Source organism: Choloepus didactylus, chromosome 20, assembly GCF_015220235.1.
Source record: "Choloepus didactylus isolate mChoDid1 chromosome 20, mChoDid1.pri, whole genome shotgun sequence".
Classification (NCBI taxonomy): domain Eukaryota; kingdom Metazoa; phylum Chordata; class Mammalia; order Pilosa; family Megalonychidae; genus Choloepus; species Choloepus didactylus.
Window position 1 is genome coordinate 41988427 of NC_051326.1, and position 22095 is coordinate 42010521.

At 35.8% G+C, this 22095-nt stretch overlaps 1 protein-coding gene across 3 annotated transcripts in view; it reads left to right on the forward strand.

Moving 5' to 3' along the window:
* CSMD1 (CUB and Sushi multiple domains 1) overlaps nt 1-22095 on the forward strand; it is a 2222584-nt gene that overhangs the window by 1853411 nt on the left and 347078 nt on the right. For all 3 annotated transcript variants that reach the window (XM_037812751.1, XM_037812753.1, XM_037812752.1), the window contains exon 26: nt 12858-13060. In XM_037812751.1, coding sequence (XP_037668679.1) covers nt 12858-13060 — 203 coding nt within the window. The remainder of the gene's footprint in view (nt 1-12857; nt 13061-22095) is intronic.

The following is a 22095-nucleotide window of genomic DNA, read 5'->3' on the forward strand; positions in this document are numbered from 1 at the left end:
AAATGGTATTTGGAGAGCTGAATATCCATTTCCAAAAGAATGAAAGAGGAATCCTATCTCACACCTTACACAAAAATTAAATAGAAATGGATCAAAGACCTAAACATTAGCTCTAAGACCATAAGTCTCTTGGAAGGAAATGTAGGGCAATTTCTTAATGATCTTGTGATAGAAGGTGGTTTCCTAGACCTTACACCCAAAGTGCAAGCAACCAAAGCACAAATAGACAAATGGGATCCCCTCAAAATCAAATACTTTTGTACATCAAAAGACTTTGTCAGAAAAGTAAAAAGGCAGCCCACACAATGGGAGACAATATTTGGCAACCATATATCAGATAAGGGTTTAATATCCCATATATATAAAGCTATCCTACAACTCAGCAACAGAAAGACAAACAACCCAATTAAAAAAATGGACAAAAGACACGGACAGACATTTTTCTGAAAAGTTAATACAGATGGCTCAAAAACATATGAAAAAATGCTCAACTTCACTGGCTGTTGGGGAAATGCAAATCAAAACCACAATGAGATATGGCCATTATCCAAAAAAACAGAAAATTACAAGTGCTGGAGAGGATGTGGAGAAAGAGGCACACTTATTCACTATTGGTGGGGATGTAGAATGGTGCAACCACTCTGGAAGGCAGTGTGGCAGTTCCTCAGGAAACTAAGTATAGATTTACCATATGATCCAGCTATTCCATTAGTAGGTATATACTCAGAGGAACTGAAAGTTAAGACACAACATAAATTTGTAAACCGGTATTTATCACAGCATTATTCATAATAGCCAAGAGATGGAAACAGCCCAAACATCCATCAATGTACAAGTGGATAAACCAACTGTGGTACATAGACATGATGGAATATTGTGCAGCTGTAAGACAGAACCAAGACACAGAACATATAATAACGTGGATGAATCTTGAGGACATTATGTTGAGTGAAGTTAGCCAGAAACAAAGGGACAAATACTATATGGTCTCACTAATATGAACTAACATTAGTGAGCAAACTTTGAGAGTTAAAAGCTGGTAACATGGGCTACCAGGAGATAGAAAGATAGATCGGGCTTTTGATGCTGAAGGACTATAGAATGTTCATCAGGCTTGATTGTATAGGCCCCAAAATTGATAACATAATACTGTGCGATGGTAGCACAATATTGTAACTACCCTGAACAAAGATGTCCATGAGTAAAGCTGAAAGAGGTGGGCTAGGAGCATGTATGCCACCTGAGGTAAAGATACAAGATAAAGACTGGGACTGTTTAACTTAGCAAATACTGGAGTGGTCAATGATTGTAACTAAATGTACAAAGATAAAACTGTTCTTGCATGTGGTAGAACAAATCAATGTCAACCATGCAGAGTGTTGGAAAAGGGATGGTAGTGGGGAAAAAATAAAATCAAAGCAAACTGGAGTCAATGATCAACAGTAACATTGTAATATACTTCCATTAAATGTAACAAAGTCAATATACCAAAGCTAAATAAGTATGAGAGGGGTATATGAGTGAGGGATATGGGATTCTTGATAGTGGTGGTATTGTCTTACCCTATTATTATATTGTATTGTATGATATTTTAATTTTCTTTTTATTATCTTTTTTATTATTTGTTAAAAAAAAACCCTAAAAATTAAGTAGCTTTCTGTAATCCTAGAACTCAGAGATAACTACAGTTGTACATTTGGCATACATTTGCATAATTTTCTATGCAAATACAAATATATGAAATTTGTTTATTTATCTATTTAATTATTTTTACAAAAATAGTGTTACACCGTGGATACTATTCTGCAAATTTTTTTTAGTTAATAAATATGGTCAAATTTTTATGTCCTTACTTGTAATTCCACCCCATTCTACTTGGTGTTGGAATAATAGTCTATTACCTGAATATACCATAATTTATGTAAACTATACCCAATTGTGATATTTGGGTTGTTTTCCATTTTTCACTGTTATAAGCAATACTACCATCCTCCAAATATATCACTTAGAGGGTACTTTTTATGATGAATTTTCTGTAGCTGGACTTGCTGTGTATGCATATTTAAATTTTTATAGCCATTACCAAATTGCTTCCAGAAAGAGTTGATATGGCCACCAGTGGTATATGAAAAGGCAGTCTCTACTTTCTCACTGAAACTGAACAGTCTTTTTAATCTTTGCCAATTGGGTAAAAAAAAAAAATCTAAAGAGCATATATTTGTTTGCAGTGAAACTATTGACAGTTTTAAATATTGATTTTTTAGTCACATTTATTTTCTTTCCTCTCCTGGCACTTTGCCTCCTCCCCACAGTCACTGTCTTGAGTTACTTTCACTCCCCTTCCTTATTTCTCTCTGCATGTCCCAAACCCCATGAAGCAGAATTAGACACTTACCCTTCTGTGTTCTCCTGATGCTTTATTCCTATTTAGAACTTCTAACATTGTGCTTTGCAATATTTTTTTTCAAATGCCTCTCTCTGATACAACCATGAGTTCCTTAAAGCTGAGACATATCTTATTCATTTGTTTAACTTTCCTTACTTAGTGGCATAGTGTCTGCATATTGACTTTCAATAATACAATTTTGAATGAATGTTATTTTAACTGTATTTAAATTCTATTATATTGCATTTTACATTGGGGTCTAGGGACATTTTCCAAGATGGCAAAACTCACAGAACCACGGTACATGTTTGCTTGTTGTTTTTCCATGTAAGCTTCTCATTGATACATCACATCAGTGCATACGACTGCACAAGTTATAAGCATACAGCTTGTTCACCAAAAGAACATAGCTGTGTAACCAGCACACAGAGGAGGAAACAAAACATTATCAGGACCCAGGATGCACCCTTAGAGCTCCATTCCAGTCATCCACTCTCAAGGATAATCACTATCCTCACTGCAGAGTAATTTTGCCTAATTTGAACTTTATATACAATGGAATTAATGTGAGTAGTTTTGTGTCTAGTTTGGTTTCCTCGGCCTTTGCTGTCATTGATATAGACTATTCCATTTCATTAACACACCATAATTTATCTATCCATTCTTGATGTTGATGGACATTTGGATTGTTTTGTTCCAGTTTGGGGTTATTACAAATGATTCTGTGTTGAATATTTTTATACATGTTATTTGGTGGATATATCTATGTTTATCTCTCAGATATATACCTAGGACAGTAATTGCTGGGTAATGGTGACATTCATGCTGTTTCAATTTATCACAATTTTTTAATATTTTGATAAATATAAGATATATATGTGTGTGTATGTATGTATATATGTCTATACTGATATTTTTTAGTCAATTTTTGTAATTTATATTTTCTAGAAAAACATTTCATGTATAGTTTAAAATGTATTGCCATAGATTTATACATAGTAATCACTTAAATTAACATGTTCCTTTTCTTCTTTCATTCCTTTATTCATTTTTATTTTTATCAAACTACAACATATACACAGTATAAAAAGTCAAATAGTTCTATAATTATTTTTATGACAAGTAATAGTAGCCTATCTCACCTTATTTTCTAAAATTGATGGGAGATAAGAATTTTCAAATTTGAGAAGAGTAATTTGTTCTGAGTACCATTAGTAAAAATCAGTTCACACTTATATACATTCTGGTACAACTCAAGAACATTAAATGCAGAGAGAAGATATTAGAAAGTGCCACAGGAAGGGAAATATATTTTAATTAATCTAATAGGAAACATCTTATCTTAGTAGCAGAAGAAAGAGGTGTTTGGAGTGTAAAGGAAAATAGCTGTTATCCTGGAATTCTGTACTCAAGCTACTTACCAGTCCCTTTTTTTTTTTTTTTTTTTTTTATTTTAAACAACAGAAATTTATTGTCTCACAGCTCTGGGGGCTAGAAGTTCAAAATCATGATGTTGGCAGGGTCATGCTCCCTCTGAAACCTGTAGAGGAGGATTCTTCCTTGCCTCTTCCTAGCTTCTGACTGTTGCTGTCAACTCTTGGCATTCCTTGGCTTGTGGCAGCAAAACTCCAATCTCTGTTTTCACGTGGCCTTCTCTGCTGTGTCCAAATTTTGTTTTATAAGGACACCAGTCATATTGAATTAGAGTCCAAACTCACCCAGTTTGGCCTAGTCTTAGCCCATCACTCATTCAGAGACCCTAGTTCCAGATAAGGTGACATTCTGAGGAACCAGGGATTAGGACTTCATAACGGATATTTCTAAAGAGTAAAGCAGCTTATTTTTTGTAATATCCCTCAATATAGTTTTGTCAGTAGTTTCCTCATGATTATATTCAGATTATGCATGTTTGGCAGGAATTTTATGGAAGCGATAGTGTGTCCTTCTCGTGCATCAGCACAGAATGTACTAGAAGTCAGTTTCTTTCCATTCTTGCCACCATTATATTTGAATGGTTGATTAAGGTGTCCTCCAGGATTCTCCACTATAAAATTACTATTCTCCCCTTCTTTTTTTTTTTTTTTGAGTTTTATCCTCATTTTATTTATTTATTTATTTTTTATTTTATTTTATTTTCAAATAAATTCAAAGTTATAGGGGCAGTTGCAAAAACAATACTAACCCCATACAAAGAATTCCATCCTACCCTGACCCCCCTCCCCTGATATCTCAATCCACCAACCTTAACATGCTGTCACATTGCTATTTCTTTCCCTCCCTCCCTCCCTATCATCCATCATCTATTGCTCTGTCTTCTGAACGTATGAGAGCTAGCTGCACACATCCTTGAACATACACTATAATTCACGTATACACTTCACATGAACAAGAACATTCTTTTATGCAATCCTATTAAGCGCAGCTAAGAAGTACAAGAGGTTCAACAATGATACAAAGCTTACATTCTATATTTCCTTTACCTTATGTCTCAACTGTGTCCCTTCGAGCCACCTGTCCTCTATCCTCCAATCCCATCCAAGTTCATCCTTGGCATTCAATCATCTATTTAGACTGTCTTTTTTTTTTTTTTTTTTTTCAGTGTAGGAACATATATACAGCCTAAATCTTCCCATTCCACCCCGTCCCTAACCTTCCATTAGTGGGATTAATCACATTTAGAATGTTGTAATGCTCTTTCCCACCATCCATTACTAGAAATTTCCCTTCACCTCAAACAGCAACTCCACCCTCATTTCTTAACTCCCCATTGTTCCTTCCCCCATTTCTCTTAACCTGAACTCTACATTTCATCTCTATGGTTATGTTCTTTGATAGTTTCTTTGTGTTTGCTGTGGGGGTTAAAATTAACCTCTTAAATCCATATCAATCTTGTTTTTCTTTGATACCACCTCCACTTCTATAGGACACATAAACTATGTTCCTATACTCCTCCATTCCCCTACCTTTATATAGTTGTCTAAAATTACGTATTTTACGTTGAGTTCAAAACCACTGATTTGTCATTAGGGTTTGTGTAATTTATATCATGTAGGAAGTAAATAGTGGAGTTACAGTTTAAAAATTATTGACTTCTATTTGTATTCCATTGTGGTTGGAGAATGTGCTTTGAGTATATTCAATTTTTTAAAAAAATTTCTTGAGGCTTCTTTTATGTCCCTGCTTATGGTCCCTTCTGGAGAAAGATCTGTGATCACTAGACAAAAATGAGTGCCCTGGTGCTTTGGGATGTAAGGTACTATACATTTCTGTTAAAATTCTCTATATCTCTTTCTTCTTTCTGTTGTTTTCTGTTGGTAGGGTTCCTTTTAGAATCTGAAGTAGGGCAGGTCTTTTATTGGCAAAGTCTCTCAGGATTTGTTTGTCTGTGAAAAATTTAAGCTCTCCCTCAAATTTGAAGGAGAGTTTTGCTGGATAAAGTATTCTTGGTTGGAAATTTTTCTCTCTCAGAATTTTAAATGTGTCATGCCACTGCCTTCTTGCCTCCATAGTGGCCACTGAGTAGTCACAACTAGTCTTATGTTGTTTCCTTTGTACGTGGTGAACTGCTTTTCTCTTGCTGCTTTCAGGACTTGCTCCTTCTCTTCAGTATTTGACAGTCTGATCAGAATATGTCTCGGAGTGGGTTTATTTGGATTTATTCTATTTGGAGTTCGCTGGGCATTTATGCTTTGTGTATTTATATTGTGTAGAAGGTTTGGGAAGTTTTCCCCAACAATTTCTTTGAATACTCTTTCTAGACCTTTACCCTTTTCTTCCCCTTCTGGGACACCAATGAGTCTTAAGTTTGGATGTTTTATTTTATCTATCGTATCCCTGAGATCCATTTCAATTTTTTCTATTTTTTTCTCCATTCTTTCTTTTGTTCTTTCATTTTCTGTTCTGTGGGCTTCTAGGACGCGGAGATGTTGTTCAGCTTCCTCTAGGCTTGTATTGTGAATATCCGGAGTCTTTTTAATTTGGTCAACAGTTTCTTTTATTTCCATAATATCTTCTAGTTTTTTATTTACTCTTGCAATGTCTTCTTTATGCTCTTCTAGGGTCTTCTTTATGTAGCGTATATCCTGGGCCATGGTCTTCTTGATGTCCTTTAAATCCTTTGCCATGTTTTCATTCCTTGATTGTATTTCTTTGATTAATTCTGCGAGGAACTTTGTTTCTTCTGATAACTTGATTTGTGTGTTTGGAGTTGGATTCTCCATATCATCTGGTTTTATCATATGCATTGAGATTTTCTGTTGTTTTTGGCCTCTTAGCATTTGGTCTGCTCAACAGGGTTCTTTTAATTTGTGAAAAAAAAAACCTATCTACTTTTTCAGAAACACTGTTTGGTGACATACACTTTCTCTAACGAACCAGCAGATGGCGTCTGTGAGTCACCTATACCTCTCAAGTCAGTTCTCCACCTTGTCCCCGCAATGAGTGGGGAAATGATTCTTGTGAGGTCTAGCCGGAGAACTCGGCCTGGGTGTGTTGCTGGAGCTGTCCACCCTGAATGCGGGGTGCTTGTACAGGTGGTCAGGGAGAAAGAACAGCCTCAATATTCAAGTCCCCCCGGTTCCCGGAGATTCAAGGCCGCCGCAAGAGTCCAAGCCTTCATTTCATTTCAGCCCCAGCCCCTCTCTCTCTCTGTCTCACAAACCACCGGACTTGGCATAGTGTCGCTGGGATCTCTGAGCGGGTCCCCCTGCCCAGCTGCGCTCCTCCAGGGCCTCTGCTGAGGGAATGCCGTGCTACGTCATCAGTGCGTGCTGTCCCTCAAGGGAAGCCCCGGGCCACCAGGCCAAGCCGGCTCGCTTTCAGTCTTATGCAAAAATGGCCAAATGGGGCTTCTCCACACCCCCCTCCTCGCACAGTTCCTCCTTCCCAGATCCGGGACAACTGGCGGGGCTCTGGGCTGTGGGTACAGACAGGAGTTTATCCCGCCCTCCCAGGAGCGAGCTGCTACCTGCGGGGATTCTTTCAGCTTCTGGCTCTCCGCTCTATTCCCCCAGCCCCCAGGATATCTGCAGCGGGCTATCTTCCAGGCCTGACCCCGAGAGGTCGGCCCAGCCCCCTCTTGCTGTGTTTTACTGCGTGTTTCCCACGATCGCACCTGCAGCCACTCCTGGGTTTTCCCCCTTTTCTTTTTTTATTAAAAGAGCCCGTTGGTCTCCAGATGCCAAACCCTGACTTCTCTGGATCGCTGCATGGCTGCGGGACTTCCAGCCAGCTTACTCACTCGTTTCAGAATGCAGACTCCCAGTTTCACCAAGTATACAGCCCCTGGGAACTGGCAGATCTCGTCCAGCTGGCACATTGCTGCAACCGGTATTCTGGGTCACTCTCTGGTCCTTATCTAGTGTTTTCCACGGAGGTGTTCCTTAGCCCTGTCTCACCTAGCCGCCATCTTGGTTTCTCTCACCATTCCCTTTTAAGGACAAATCTAAGATTGTTCCCAGAAATTGATCTCACAATTAAATAATAAGCTGCAATAAGTAATGGTAAACAAATGAATTACTAAACCTGTGTGTAAATCTAAACAATAATTGACTCTAAACAATAAACTTTATTAAGAATGATAATGGTAATGATGATGAATAGTTTGTGGCAGATAGATACAACGTGGAAATAAAATTCTACTCAACAATAACAAGCATGTTTGAGATTTGATTGGAATGTACACTTTCTACCACTTTTGATCTGAAGTATTTAGGGGTAAAAATTAACAGTAGGGATTTCTGAGTAAAGTATGAAATTAGAAGTTTAGGAGTTAATTACTAAAAAAGAGAAAGTATATAGCTCACAAAAAATGAGAATAAAAAATTTTCAATAATCAGATTAAAGGCAGAAAAAACATAATAACAGAAGACAAACAAAGCCAAATGTGTGTGTGTGTGTGTGTGTGTGTGTGTGTGTGTGTGAGAGAGAGAGAGAGAGAGAGAGAGAGAGAGAAAGAGAGAGAGAGTGTAAACAATAGTGCCTTGGATGCCCTAGTTGGAGAGAGAAAAAAAGAGGGGGCCTTTTAGATGGGATATAAATACAGAGTTCAGTTATGTGCTTTCTTAAGAAATAAACATGGTTAAAATATTTTAAACAATAAGGGCAATAAGTGCTGAAAACAAAGAAGTGGAAAATATCAACCAAAAGAAAATTGGTATAGCTATGTTAATATCAGAGAAAATACATTTAAGATAAAAAAACACTATTGAGAATAAAGAACATCACTTCAAATTAATCAAAGAAAGAGTTCACCAGTAATATATTAGAAACTTGCATGCAGGTAAAACTATAGCTTCAAAAACTATGCCTGCATTATATGGAGACATTGGTAAATGCACAGCACATTTCTTATACCTCTTTATGTTTCCTAAATCAAGCAAATAATAAATTAGTGAGTTTAAGAAGATTGAAACCACATATTGACTAAGCTTATTTAAAAGACGTATACAACCAACAATTAGAAAATGCTCATTTTGTTCAAGTAAATATGAAATATTTACAAACATGACCACACACGAGGAAGAAACCAAGCGTCAAAAAATACAGAATATCACTGTTTGTTTTTTTTAAAACTCTGTATCCTGAACAAAATGCAATAGAAACAGTAATCTCAAAAAAGAAAGTAACAAACCACACCCCCTATTTTGAAATTTTAAGATGCACAAGATTAATTGTTCATGCATCAAGAAGAAAAATGTAATGAAATTTGAATATATTAAGAATATAACAATGAAATTGCTACCTATCGTCATTTGTTTGGTACATCTAAAATGATTGTGAAATTTATAGCCATACAAACATGTTAGAAAATGAAGGCAACTTAAAAAATAAAAAGGTTAAACATCCAGCAAAAGGAACTGGAACAATAGTAAAAAACAATAACTATTTGAAGGAAATTGATGAAAGAAACAATAAAGGGAATTGAGAAACACAAAACTTGATTCTTTAACAGGTACCATTCAGTAGACAAATAACTGAAAAGATTTATTAAGATAAATATTGGAAGCCCAAATCATTGATATTAGAAAATAAAATGGAGATATTACCTACACATTAGAGATTATTTTTTGAAATTTCAAGAAAAATTATGAATTACATTATACCAGTATATTTGAAAACCCTTCCAGACAATAGAAAAATAGGAAAATAGTTCAATTCATTTAATGAAGCTAAAGAATCTGTCATATGAAAGGACAAGTATATAGTACAAGAAGAAAAATTTAGGGCTGCATACTGAACTGTGTAGTTCGCTTTTATTTACACTTATGGAAAAATAACTGTGATCATCTAAATTGATCATGAAAAATAACTGTGATCATCTAAATTGATCATGAAAAATGTTTTAATAGCATTTAAAACATTTTTATGATCAATGACACACTAAAACAAAAACATAAAGCCTCCTTAGCATTCTAAGTACCAGCAAGTTTTCTTAATGCAATAAAGGGTATCTAGCAAAATATTTTAGCAAGAATATAATATAATATATAAACAACAATAAAAGAGAAGAACACCACATTATAAGAAGTGGGAAAACATCAGGCAATTCAAAATTCTTGGTCCTCCTCTGTTCTCCACTTGAAACCTTCAGTGATCTCATCCAATTTCATGGTTTAAAAATGATCTATTTACTGAAGACATACAAATTCATTGTCTGCATTCCAGATCTCCCTTCAAAACTCCTGGCGCACATAAACGACTGCCTACTTTAACATCTCTAGCAATGTCTGATGGACATCTTGAACTCAGTACATCCCACCTTAAATCTCTGATCATTTCCAACCCACAATCTTCCACCTGAGCCCTTTCTCAAATCAGCTAATGGCAACTCTACCTTTCTAGTATATTAGCCCCAAAACTTAGTGACCCTGAAACCCCTCTTTCTTGCACATGTCTCATATATTCCTGTTTTTTTATACCCTCAAAGTGTATCTGGAATCTGACAATTTCTCAACTTCTTAACACATCCACTATCAGTCTCACCTAAGCAAGAATCTTCTCTTGCCTGGATTAATAAAGATTCTACACTTTCCTTCTACAGTTTGTTGTCAATACAGCAACCAGAGTAATTTTTTAAAAGTATAGATGAGATAACTGCCATACTCAAAACATGCTTTGGTGTATCAACCAGAGTAAAATTCCAAATCCTAGAATATCTACCAAGTCCTACATGCTTTGCCCGCTCTAAGCACTTCTCCCCATCCACAACACCCGTTACCTCTCTGACCTCAGTTCTCTTTCCCTCTCTCTCTGCTCCAGCCATACCAGGGTCCTGACTGTTCATCAATGCTGAAGGCAAACCCCCTACTTAGGGTTCTTGCTTGGCTTTCACTCTTCCCTCTATCTGGAATATTCTTCCCTCATATGCAAATATAACAAACTCACTCCTCTCCTTCAAGTCTCTGCTCAAATCTCACTTTCTCAATAAAACAGATCCTGATGGCCCCATTGAATTTTTCAATCTACTCTTCTCTTTCCCCAATCTTGGCACCCCCAATACTATTTACTCTGCTCTTATGTTTCAAAATTTTCATTTGCTACCTACTAGCATGAAGTATTCTTTATTTATTATGGTGACTGTTAATTGTTTGTCTCCTCCAATTAAAATGTAAGCCCCATGATGTCAGAGTTCTTTGTTTAGTTCAGTGATTATCCGAAGTCCCTAGAAGAGTCCCTAATACACAATCAGTGCAAAACATATATTTTTTGAATTGTTTAACAATTTTAAAAGATGAATGCCTTGTAGACTCAAAAATATGTTTAACCTCACAAATAATCAGAAAAATGAATTTTAACAAGATTCCATTGCACAACCAACAAATTTTCTATTTGTACAAGTGTTAGAGTCTTATATTATGAGGGACTGAGAAAAATATGACAAAACAAGCGCATGTATACGTTGTTGTGAGACTGCAAGCTGTTACAATCACATTGGAGAGCAACTTGGCAATTCCATTGTGATGTCCAGCCTAGGTATGTGTATTGAACCGCCATTTATAATAATTAAAAAGTAAAAATTACCCTTTGGTAGGGAGCTAGGAAAATCAAACATTTTTCATACATTTAAAAAGAATTAACAAAAATCTACATTTTTCAGCTAGAGGAATCTCACATATTGCTGAACACAAAAAACAACTTGCAAATGGTACAAGCACATACATCCAAAAATGATACCTATTAAGTGATTATTATTAAGTATGCAAAATAGTAACATATATTTTTTAAGGATTTATGTACACACACTTATATGAAAACTATTAAAATGTAAATGAGAACATAGAAATTTCAGAATGTGAGAATATGTGGTAAGAGGAAGAACAAATGAAATAGATGAATGTTGGGGGAGTATGACTGTATCTCTAAGATTTCATTTTTTAAAAAGAAAGATTTGAAGCCATTAGGAGCAAATATTAACATTGGTGATGGTAGGTAGATAAGTGCCCACTATTTATTCACATTTTTTTTATATTTGAAATATTTTATAACATTTTAAAAAATATGGTACTACATATTTTATAACTTATGCAGGGTGAGACATATTTTCTTTAGACATATAATATGTACAAAATAAAATAATTGGTTTTTGTGTATAGTTTTTCATAGATCATCTACTGTGATTTCATCTCCTTTGCAATTGGTGTGCATGCAGTAAGAAGTAAATGAAAGACTGTAAGCCGAAAAATTTAGAAAATACAGACTTTCGCTGATATTTTAGCCAACCTCTTTATCTATTTGAATTGCCGTAAATAGGACCACATAAATGCTGTTGTCTCTGAATGTGAGCCTCCTCAGACAGAGAGATTTTTAAATTGCTCTGGAAAATACGTGTAAATCTAATTGATGTGTGTTAAAAATGTTATAAAGAAGGGGGTTTATATAATGTATTGTTGCCTCTGTGTTGGTATTTTAAATAGTAAGTTTTTTCTGGAAATAAAATTTATAGAAACAAAGGTAACATTAGATCAGATCATTCAGATACAGGAAGAAAATACGCTTCTGGTGTAAAAGTCATCTTTGCAAGCATGTTTCTCCTGATATGTATACTACCATCTAGTGGGGGATTTCAAGAACAACAGTGACACGTATATTAAAAACATGACTTTGATTAGCTTAAAACAAACCTATATTAAACTTGTCTTTGATTTGTGTGCCCTAGAACACTTTGAATTATAAAAAGATATGACAGTCTTAAAAGGAATTGTCCTCAAATCGATAGCTCAGCATATAGCTTAGCTATTTGTTTAGGTGACAGATTGAAATAAGTTCTGCTGTCTTCTAATTTGTACAAGTTGATTAATTTCTGTGAGCCTAATTCCCTAATCCTTAATTGTCTGATAGTAGTAAGTTACATTTTGGTAGGGTTTTGTGACAATCAAATGGGCTACGGTACATTAAAACTTTCTGTTTAGTAGGCACTCAGTACATGGAAAGTATTGTTACGAGTAAATGTACCCGGTGTTCTCTTTTGCAGCCTTCATTTCATTGTTTTTGACACTGAGATGGCTCATGATATTCTCAAGGTCTGGGATGGTCCGGTGGACAGCAACATCCTGCTGAAGGAGTGGAGTGGTTCAGCCCTGCCGGAGGACATCCACAGCACCTTCAGCTCGCTCACCCTGCAGTTTGACAGTGACTTTTTCATCAGCAAGTCAGGCTTTTCCATCCAGTTCTCAAGTAGGTGGCATGGCTTTCTTCTTATTTTTCTTGACATCCTATTTTTACCATTAAGGTAGAATTTTATTTGTATTCTTAGGCCTCTCCTTAAATGGATGAAATTTGTTTTGAGCATAATTTTAAATTTTAAAAATGTACATCAAGAGAGAAGTTAATCTTATGAAATTCTGTTCATTATCACAGAGAGATGGACAGTGAATCTCTTTGTTATATGAGAAACAAATTACTTTAAAAGTTTCTACTAGTCAGTATGTACCTAAACTTGGGTCCAAGACAGATGCAGGTCTCTAAACGAATGTAAAGTTTATCTTGGGTGCACCCTCAGAGGCACAAACTGCAGGGACCCTAATTGCCCTAGTTATACTCTCCATAGGATGGAAACTTGGTGCTACCTGCCTACTGATCAGGCTTGTTTTGATTCTCTACTCCCATCTTCCCTGTTTAGTAGTGCCCTGTATTTTTTTTTTTCCTCTTTAGGGCTAAAGTTTCAAGTAGATAATGTAAGGAAATGACGTCTGTTGAATTACTATTGGGAAGCCACATTTGCACATTGAACTACTGTCTCCTGAAGATAGTGCCTCTATTTGTTGTAAAACCCCTTTTAAAAAAATTTTTTTTTATGAGAAAGAAGGATTAAGAATATTTTATGGCAGTTCAACCTTTTTAGTACCCTTCAAATTCACCATATAGAGGTGCCATATAATTTGGTAGCACACAGCGTCAGCCATAGTCATAAAACAAGTGAAATTTGCACATAAACATATTCAGACTCAATTTATCTCTTGGCAGGTCACTGGCAATCCATATTTAGGATTTACATAAGAAAATTAACTTAGGTCAATTTAATGCTTTAAAAGGTTGCTAATAAAATTGAAGTTGTCGTCTGTGCAATTTCTTACCTCTAGTTTCACTGTGCTTTGAGGTGGTAATTTGCAGATGTGTTCATGGACTAATACCTGTGTGTGGTAAAAATTTTACTCAACTATGTCAAAAACATCAAGATATCTTTACACCAGCTACCCTGTCTTGAAAAAATAAACCCTTTATTCAAAGACTATGTTATTTTTACTGTCTTTTTTTGGTAAGATAAAAATACCCTTTCTTTTATGAAATGGTGGTGACAATAGATGATAGATTGTTGTTTACTGTTCTTTGTTGGAAAAATAAAAAAAAATGGTAAGTTTATGAGGGTGAGTTCATTTTTCACCCCAGCCCAGTTCTGTCCTCTCTTGGCCCTCTCCCTCTTCCCTTTTGTAAATTCTTATGAAGTCCAAGAACCTCTTCTTTTTCTATTTTTCATACTTATTCTCTCTTTCCAAACAGGACTATATATTTAACTATGGAAGGGAGATTATTATTATTTTATTAGTTATTATTATTATTTTTACCCTTCTCAGTTTGGGTAAAAATAATAATAATAATTCTCCCTCCTACAGTGATTTGAGTAACACAGACATTTTTCTTCTCCTTATATAAATGAAGTGATATTTTGAAGTTTGGGAAGTGATCAAGGGACACAACCATAAGAGGTCTAACAGGACAAAAACTTGTTTAATTCTCTTTCTTTAACTCAGAGTTTTCTAACAGTGCTAGTTTGAACCATATGAAACTGTAATTTTTTAGGTCAAAATAGTTAAATATTGACTATTTCATATGTGGTTATGTGGTTCAACATAACACTTGGATATCCCCACCCCACCCCCACCATTACTAGTTAATAAATCCCTGAGTCATGTATATACTTTGAGAAATACCATTTTAGGGTGAAAATGTAATATTGACTCTGAGACATTTTTATTAATGGTTTCTGCAATATTGTCTTTAAAACTCTATAGCAAGAAAAAAAACAGATATACGAACTTCAAATGGTATAATGTAGAAAAGCATGGACAGCTGTGACTTAGAAAAATTGGGTCCCTATCTTGACCTTTGTGGTTTGGAAATGACCATTTCTTTTTTTGCAAAGTGAAATCAGTGGACCAATTTCTAAGGACCTCTCCATTTCCAAAATTCTAATCCTAGGGGCCAATCTATATGGACTATGTTCTCTGCCTCTAGTTGGGTTCATCCAATGGGAACCTCTGGCAGAAGAGAGGAAGGGGAGAAGGGTAAGGTTAGGATATTTATGCCCCTCACTCCAACTCTGCCAGTTTGCCTGAGTTGGCTGCGTCCTTCAATCAAAGGCCACGAGTCTATACGTCAGGTTTCTGTAACCATTTCCCCAACAACTACACTTCCATCTGTGATTCCTCAAACCCAAATTTTGCAAATAAACCTTCTGAAATAATTCAATTGGGAAAGTGCCATTATTACATGTTGGATCCTAAATAAACAATTCTTAAAAGAAAATTGGTAAGCATATGAAATGGTCACGAATGTGCTCAAATATCAGATATAAAAAAAGTCACATTTCTTCATTTTTTTAGGTCAAATTATATCCAGCTCCAGCCCCAGCACTGAAGTGACCAAAAGTCCAATAACTATCTATTTTTAAAAGCCTCCTCCCAGTTGGGATTGTATGGGAAACCTAGGATGAAATCTTCATGGTCAGTACAGGGAAAGACTTAGTCCTCCCTTTGCACTGGTCGTTATCTTCACTCTTGTCCTTCCTACATGTTACTGCTTCATTTAGGTGCCATTACTCTGGGCAGCCATAGAGATTCATCGCACAATGTTTTTTTTTAAGGACCTCATGTTTAAACTTGGACACTTTCCCTGCCACAACCAAGGCAAGATGCCTTATGAACCATTTTCTTATGGACTAGTCTGATCAACCATCCACTCCTCCACCAAATTAAGTTTGCCACCTCAGGGACACCAGTGGGAGTGAGACATGAGAAACTGATGAAAAATGTTGTCTCCTATATCTTCAGGTAACTAAGTTGTCCCAGTTTATCCAGGATTTCTCTGGTTTTAGCAAAGAAAGTTCCTGGAACCCCCTTAGTTCCGGTTGTAAAACTGAGAGCCCCATGTCCCAGGAATTCCCCTCCCCCATCAGTCCCAGGAAACAGGGATGTGTTGTCAGTCTACCTACACCATGACCAATTTGCCACTCTCTACTCCTTCAATTTCTGGAGCCTTCGTTTCCTCTCTGGAGAATCCAGCTATGAATCAACTTAGAGTTTTTTCAAAGCAAAGGTCAGTCCCTACAAATGCATAAGCATCTTTCTCTCCAGACCAAAAATCCTTAGCTACACTTCTGTAGGTAGAAGGAATGACAAATAGCCTAAGAAAAAAATTAAAAAGCACATTTTCTATAAATTAAATTGTGCTGTTATTTATAAGCTATGCTAATATTAAAATTTAAACTATTAGCAGTATTCTATGATGTTAAAATATTTAAAATGGGAACTAAAAGAAATATTTCCTCATATAATTAATAGTTCATGTATAGTCATTATCACAAAGCAAAATGACATTTATTCAGTAGTACTAAATTAGAGTTTTCTTGGTAAGCCATTTTAACTTGATACTTTGCCAATAGTAAGTCAACTAAGAATTACAGGTATGATTGATTTATTGGAGTGAAAATACTTACCCAAACATTTATTTTCTTAGAGACATTTGAATTATCAGCTCTTCCTTAGTCACAGTTTGAAGATTAGTCTAAAGCATAAGAATTTAAAATCAGTGAAGCTCTGTCCCTCCATCACATAATTTCATACTAGATTATACTTGTTTAATTTTTACTATTCTCTCATTCCTTTTTATTCTTATTTAAATAGTTTTATTTCTTCCAAACTATTCCTTTATACTGTGATTCCTTCCCTATTCTTAAATTCTTTAATTTTTAATCCTATTCTCATTGTTTATGTTTATTTATATTAGAGATGATGTAGGTTTACAGAAAAGTCATGTATAAAATGCATAAGTACAGAGTTCCCATATATGACCCTTTTTATTAATACCTTGTATTAGTATGATACATTTGTAATAATTCATTAAAGAACACTTTTATAATTGTACTAACTATGGTCCACTGTTTACAATAGGGTTCATTATTTGTATTGTTCAGTCCTATGTTTAAAATTCTTATTCTAGTAACATACATACCAAATATTCCCTTTTAACTACATTCACATATATAATTCAGTGCTGTTAATTACATTCACAATATTGTGATATTATCACCACCGTCCATTTCCAAAACTTTACCATCAGCTCATATAAAAACTCTATGCATCTCAAGCATTACCTCCCCCTTCCTTATCCTCAACCCAGTCCCTGGTAACCTATACTTCTGACTCTTATTCTATGAGTATATTCTAATTATTTCATATTGGTGAGATCATAAAATATTTGTCCTTTTATGTCTGGCCTATTTCATTCAACATAGTGTCTTCAAGGATCATCCATGTAGTCACATGTATCAGAACTTCATTTCTTTTAATGGCTGAATAATATTCCATTGTATGTATAAAACATATTTTACTTATCTATTCATCAGCTGATGGACACCTGCATTACTTCTATCTTTGGGCAACTGTGAATAATGCTGTTATGAACATTGATGTGTAAATATCTGCTAAATTCACTGCTTTCAATTCTTTTGAGTATAAACCTAGAAGTGTGATTGTCCAGTCATATGGTAATTCTATACTTAACTTTCTGAGGAACTGCCATACTGCCTTGCACAGCAGCTGCACCATTTTACATGGCCACCAGCAATGAAAGAATGTTGCTATTTTCCACATCATCTCCAAGTCTCATAATTTTCCATTTTTTTAAATAGTAGCCATTTTAGTGGCTATGAAATGATATTTCATTGTGATTTTGATTTGCATTTCCCTAATAGCTAATGACATTGAACATCTTTTCAGGCACTTTTTGGCCATTTTGTATATTTTGGAGAAATATCTATTGAAGTCTTTTCTTCATATTTAAATTGGGTTGTCTTTTTTTTTTTTTTTTTTTTTTTTTTTTCCTTTTACTTTTTATTTTTTTTTTTAATCATCATTTTATTGAGATACATTCACATACCACGCAGTCATACAAAACAAATTGTACTTTCGATTGTTTACAGTACCATTACATAGTTGTACATTCATCACCTAAATCAATCCCTGACACCTTCATTAGCACACACACAAAAATAACAAGAATAATAATTAGAGTGAAAAAGAGCAATTGAAGTAAAAAAGAACACTAGGTACCTTTGTCTGTTTGTTTGCTTCCCCTACTTTTCTACACATCGATCCATAAACTAGACAAAGTGGAGTTTGGTCCTTATGGCATTCCCAATCCCACTGTCACCCCTCATAAGCTACATTTTTATACAACTGTCTTCGAGATTCATGGGTTCTGGGTTGTAGTTTAATAGTTTCAGGTATCCACCACCAGCTACCCCAATTCTTTAGAACCTAAAAAAGGTTGTCTAAAGTGTGCGTAAGAGTGCCCACCAGAGTGATCTCTCGGCTCGTTTTGGAATCTCTCTGCCACTGAAGCTTATTTCATTTCCTTTCACATCCCCCTTTTGGTCAAGAAGATGTTCTCCATCCCACGATGCCGGGTCTACATTCCTCCCCGGGAGTCATATTCCACGTTGCCAGGGAGATTCTCTTCCCTGGGTGTCTGATCCCACGTAGGGGGGAGGGCAGTGATTTCACCTTTCAAGTTGGCTTAGCCAGAGAGAGAGGGCCACATCTGAGCAACAAAGAGGCATTCAGGAGGAGACTCTTAGGCACAAATACAGGGAGGCCTAGCCTCTCCTTTGCAGCAACCGTCTTCCCAAGGGTAAAACTTATGGTAGAGGGCTCAACCCATCAAACCACCAGTCCCCTATGTCTGTGGTCATGTTAGCAACCATGGAGGTGGGGTAGGCGAATACCCCTGCATTCTCCACAGGCTCCTCAAGGGGGCACTACATCGTTTTTTTTTTTTTTTTTTTTTTTTCCTTGTTTGTCTTTTTTCTTTTTTTTTTTTAACTTTCCCTTCTTTTTTCAAATCAACTGTATGAAAAAAAAAGTTAAAAAGAAAACAAACATACAATAAAAGAACATTTCAAAGAGACCATAGCAAGGGAGTAAGAAAAAGACAACTAACCTAAGATAACTGCTTAACTTCCAACATGTTCCTACTTTACCCCAAGAAAGTTACATACTATAGCAACATTTCAGTGAACTTGTTCCTACTACATCCATCAGAAATTAACAGACCATAGTCATTTCTGGGCATCCCCAGAACGTTAAATAGCTTATCTGTTCTTCTTGGATTATTGTTCCCCATTCCTTAATTGCTCTCTACTGCTAGTTCCCCTACATTCTACATTATAAACCATTTGTTTTACATTTTTCAAAGTTCACATTAGTGGTAGCATATAATATTTCTCTTTTTGTGCCTGGCTTATTTCGCTCAGCATTATGTCTTCAAGGTTCATCCATGTTGTCATATGTTTCACCAGATCGTTCCTTCTTACTGCCGCGTAGTATTCCATCGTGTGTATATACCACATTTTATTTGTCCACTCATCTGTTGATGGACATTTGGGTTGTTTCCATCTCTTGGCAATTGTGAATAATGCTGCTATGAACATTGGCGTGCAGATATCTGTTCGTGTCACTGCTTTCCGATCTTCCGGGTATATCCCGAGAAGTGCAATCGCTGGATCGAATGGTAGCTCTATCTCTAGTTTTCTAAGGAACTGCCAGACTGACTTCCAGAGTGGCTGAACCATTATACAGTCCCACCAACAATGAATAAGAGTTCCAATTTCTCCACATCCCCTCCAGCATTTGTAGTTTCCTGTTTGTTTAATGGCAGCCATTCTAACCGGTGTTAGATGGTATCTCATTGTGGTCTTAATTTGCATCTCTCTAATAGCTAGTGAAGCTGAACATTTTTTCATGTGTTTCTTGGCCATTTGTATTTCCTCTTCAGAGAACTGTCTTTTCATATCTTTTGCCCATTTTATAATTGGGCTGTCTGTACTATTGTCATTGAGTTGTAGGATTTCTTTGTATATGCAAGATATCAGTCTTTTGTCAGATACATGGTTTCCAAAAATTTTTTCCCATTGAGTTGGCTGCCTCTTTACCTTTTTGAGAAATTCCTTTGAGGTGCAGAAACTTCTAAGCTTGAGGAGTTCCCATTTATCTATTTTCTCTTTTGTTGCTTGTGCTTTGGGTGTAAAGTCTAGGAAGTGGCCTCCTAATACAAGGTCTTGAAGATGTTTTCCTACATTATCTTCTAGGAGTTTAATGGTACTTTCTTTTATATTGAGATCTTTGGTCCATTTTGAGTTAATTTTTGTGTAGGGGGTGAGGTAGGGGTCCTCTTTCATTCTTTTGGATATGGATATCCAACTCTCCCAGCCCCATTTGTTGAAAAGACCATTATGGCTCAGTTCGGTGACTTTGGGGGCCTTATCAAAGATCAGTCGGCCATAGATCTGAGGGTCTATCTCTGAATTCTCAATTCGATTCCATTGATCTATATGTCTATCTTTGTGCCAGTACCATGCTGTTTTGGCAACTGTGGCTTTATAATAAGCTTCAAAGTCAGGGAGTGTAAGTCCTCCCACTTCGTTTTTCTTTTTTAAAGTGTCTTTAGCAATTCGAGGCATCTTCCCTTTCCAAATAAATTTGATAACTAGCTTTTCCAAGTCTGCAAAGTAGGTTGTTGGAATTTTGATTGGGATTGCATTGAATCTGTAGATGAGTTTGGGTAGAATTGACATCTTAATGACATTTAGCCTTCCTATCCATGAACATGGAATATTTTTCCATCTTTTAAGGTCCCCTTCTATTTCTTTTAGTAGAGTTATGTAGTTTTCTTTGTATAGGTCTTTTACATCTTTGGTTAAGTTTATTCCTAGGTACTTGATTTTTTTAGTTGCTATTGAAAATGGTATCTTTTTCTTGAGTGTCTCTTCAGTTTGTTCATTTCTAGCATATAGAAACATTACTGACTTATGTGCATTAATCTTGTATCCCGCTACTTTGCTAAATTTGTTTATTAGCTCTAGTAGGTGTATCGTTGATTTCTCAGGGTTTTCTAGATATAAGATCATATCATCTGCAAACAATGACAGTTTTACTTCTTCTTTTCCAATTTGGATGCCTTTTATTTCTTTGTCTTGCCGGATTGCCCTGGCTAGCACTTCCAGCACAATGTTGAATAACAGTGGTGACAGCGGGCATCCTTGTCTTGTTCCTGATCTTAGAGGGAAGGCTTTCAGTCTCTCACCATTGAGTACTATGCTGGCTGTGGGTTTTTCATATATGCTCTTTATCATGTTGAGGAAGTTTCCTTCAATTCCTACCTTTTGAAGTGTTTTTATCAAAAACGGATGTTGGATTTTGTCAAATGCTTTTTCAGCATCTATTGAGATGATCAATTGATTTTTCCCTTTCGAGTTTTTAATGTGTTGTAATACATTGATTGTTTTTCTTATGTTGAACCATCCTTGCATGCCTGGAATGAACCCCACTTGGTCATGGTGTATGATTTTTTTAATGTGTCTTTGGATTCGATTTGCAAGTATTTTGTTGAGGATTTTTGCATCTATATTCATTAGGGAGATTGGCCGGTAGTTTTCCTTTTTTGTAGCATCTTTGCCTGGTTTTGGTATTAGATTGATGTTAGCTTCATAAAATGAATTAGGTAGTGTTCCATTTTTTTCAATGTTTTGAAAGAGTTTGAGTAAGATTGGTGTCAGTTCTTTCTGGAAAGTTTGGTAGAATTCCCCTGTGAAGCCATCTGGCCCTGGGCATTTATTTGTGGGAAGATTTTTGATGACTGATTGGATCTCTTTGCTTGTGATGGGTTGGTTGAGGTCTTCTATTTCTTCTCTGGTCAGTCTAGGTTGTTCATATGTTTCCAGGAAATTGTCCATTTCTTCTACATTATCCAGTTTGTTGCCATACAGTTGTTCATAATATCCTCTTATAATTTTTTTAATTTCTTCAGGATCTGCAGTTATGTCACCTTTTTCATTCATTATTTTGTTTATATGGGTCTTCTCTCTTTTTGATTTTGTCAGTCTAGCTAGGGGCTTGTCAATCTTGTTGATCTTCTCAAAGAACCAACTTTTGGTG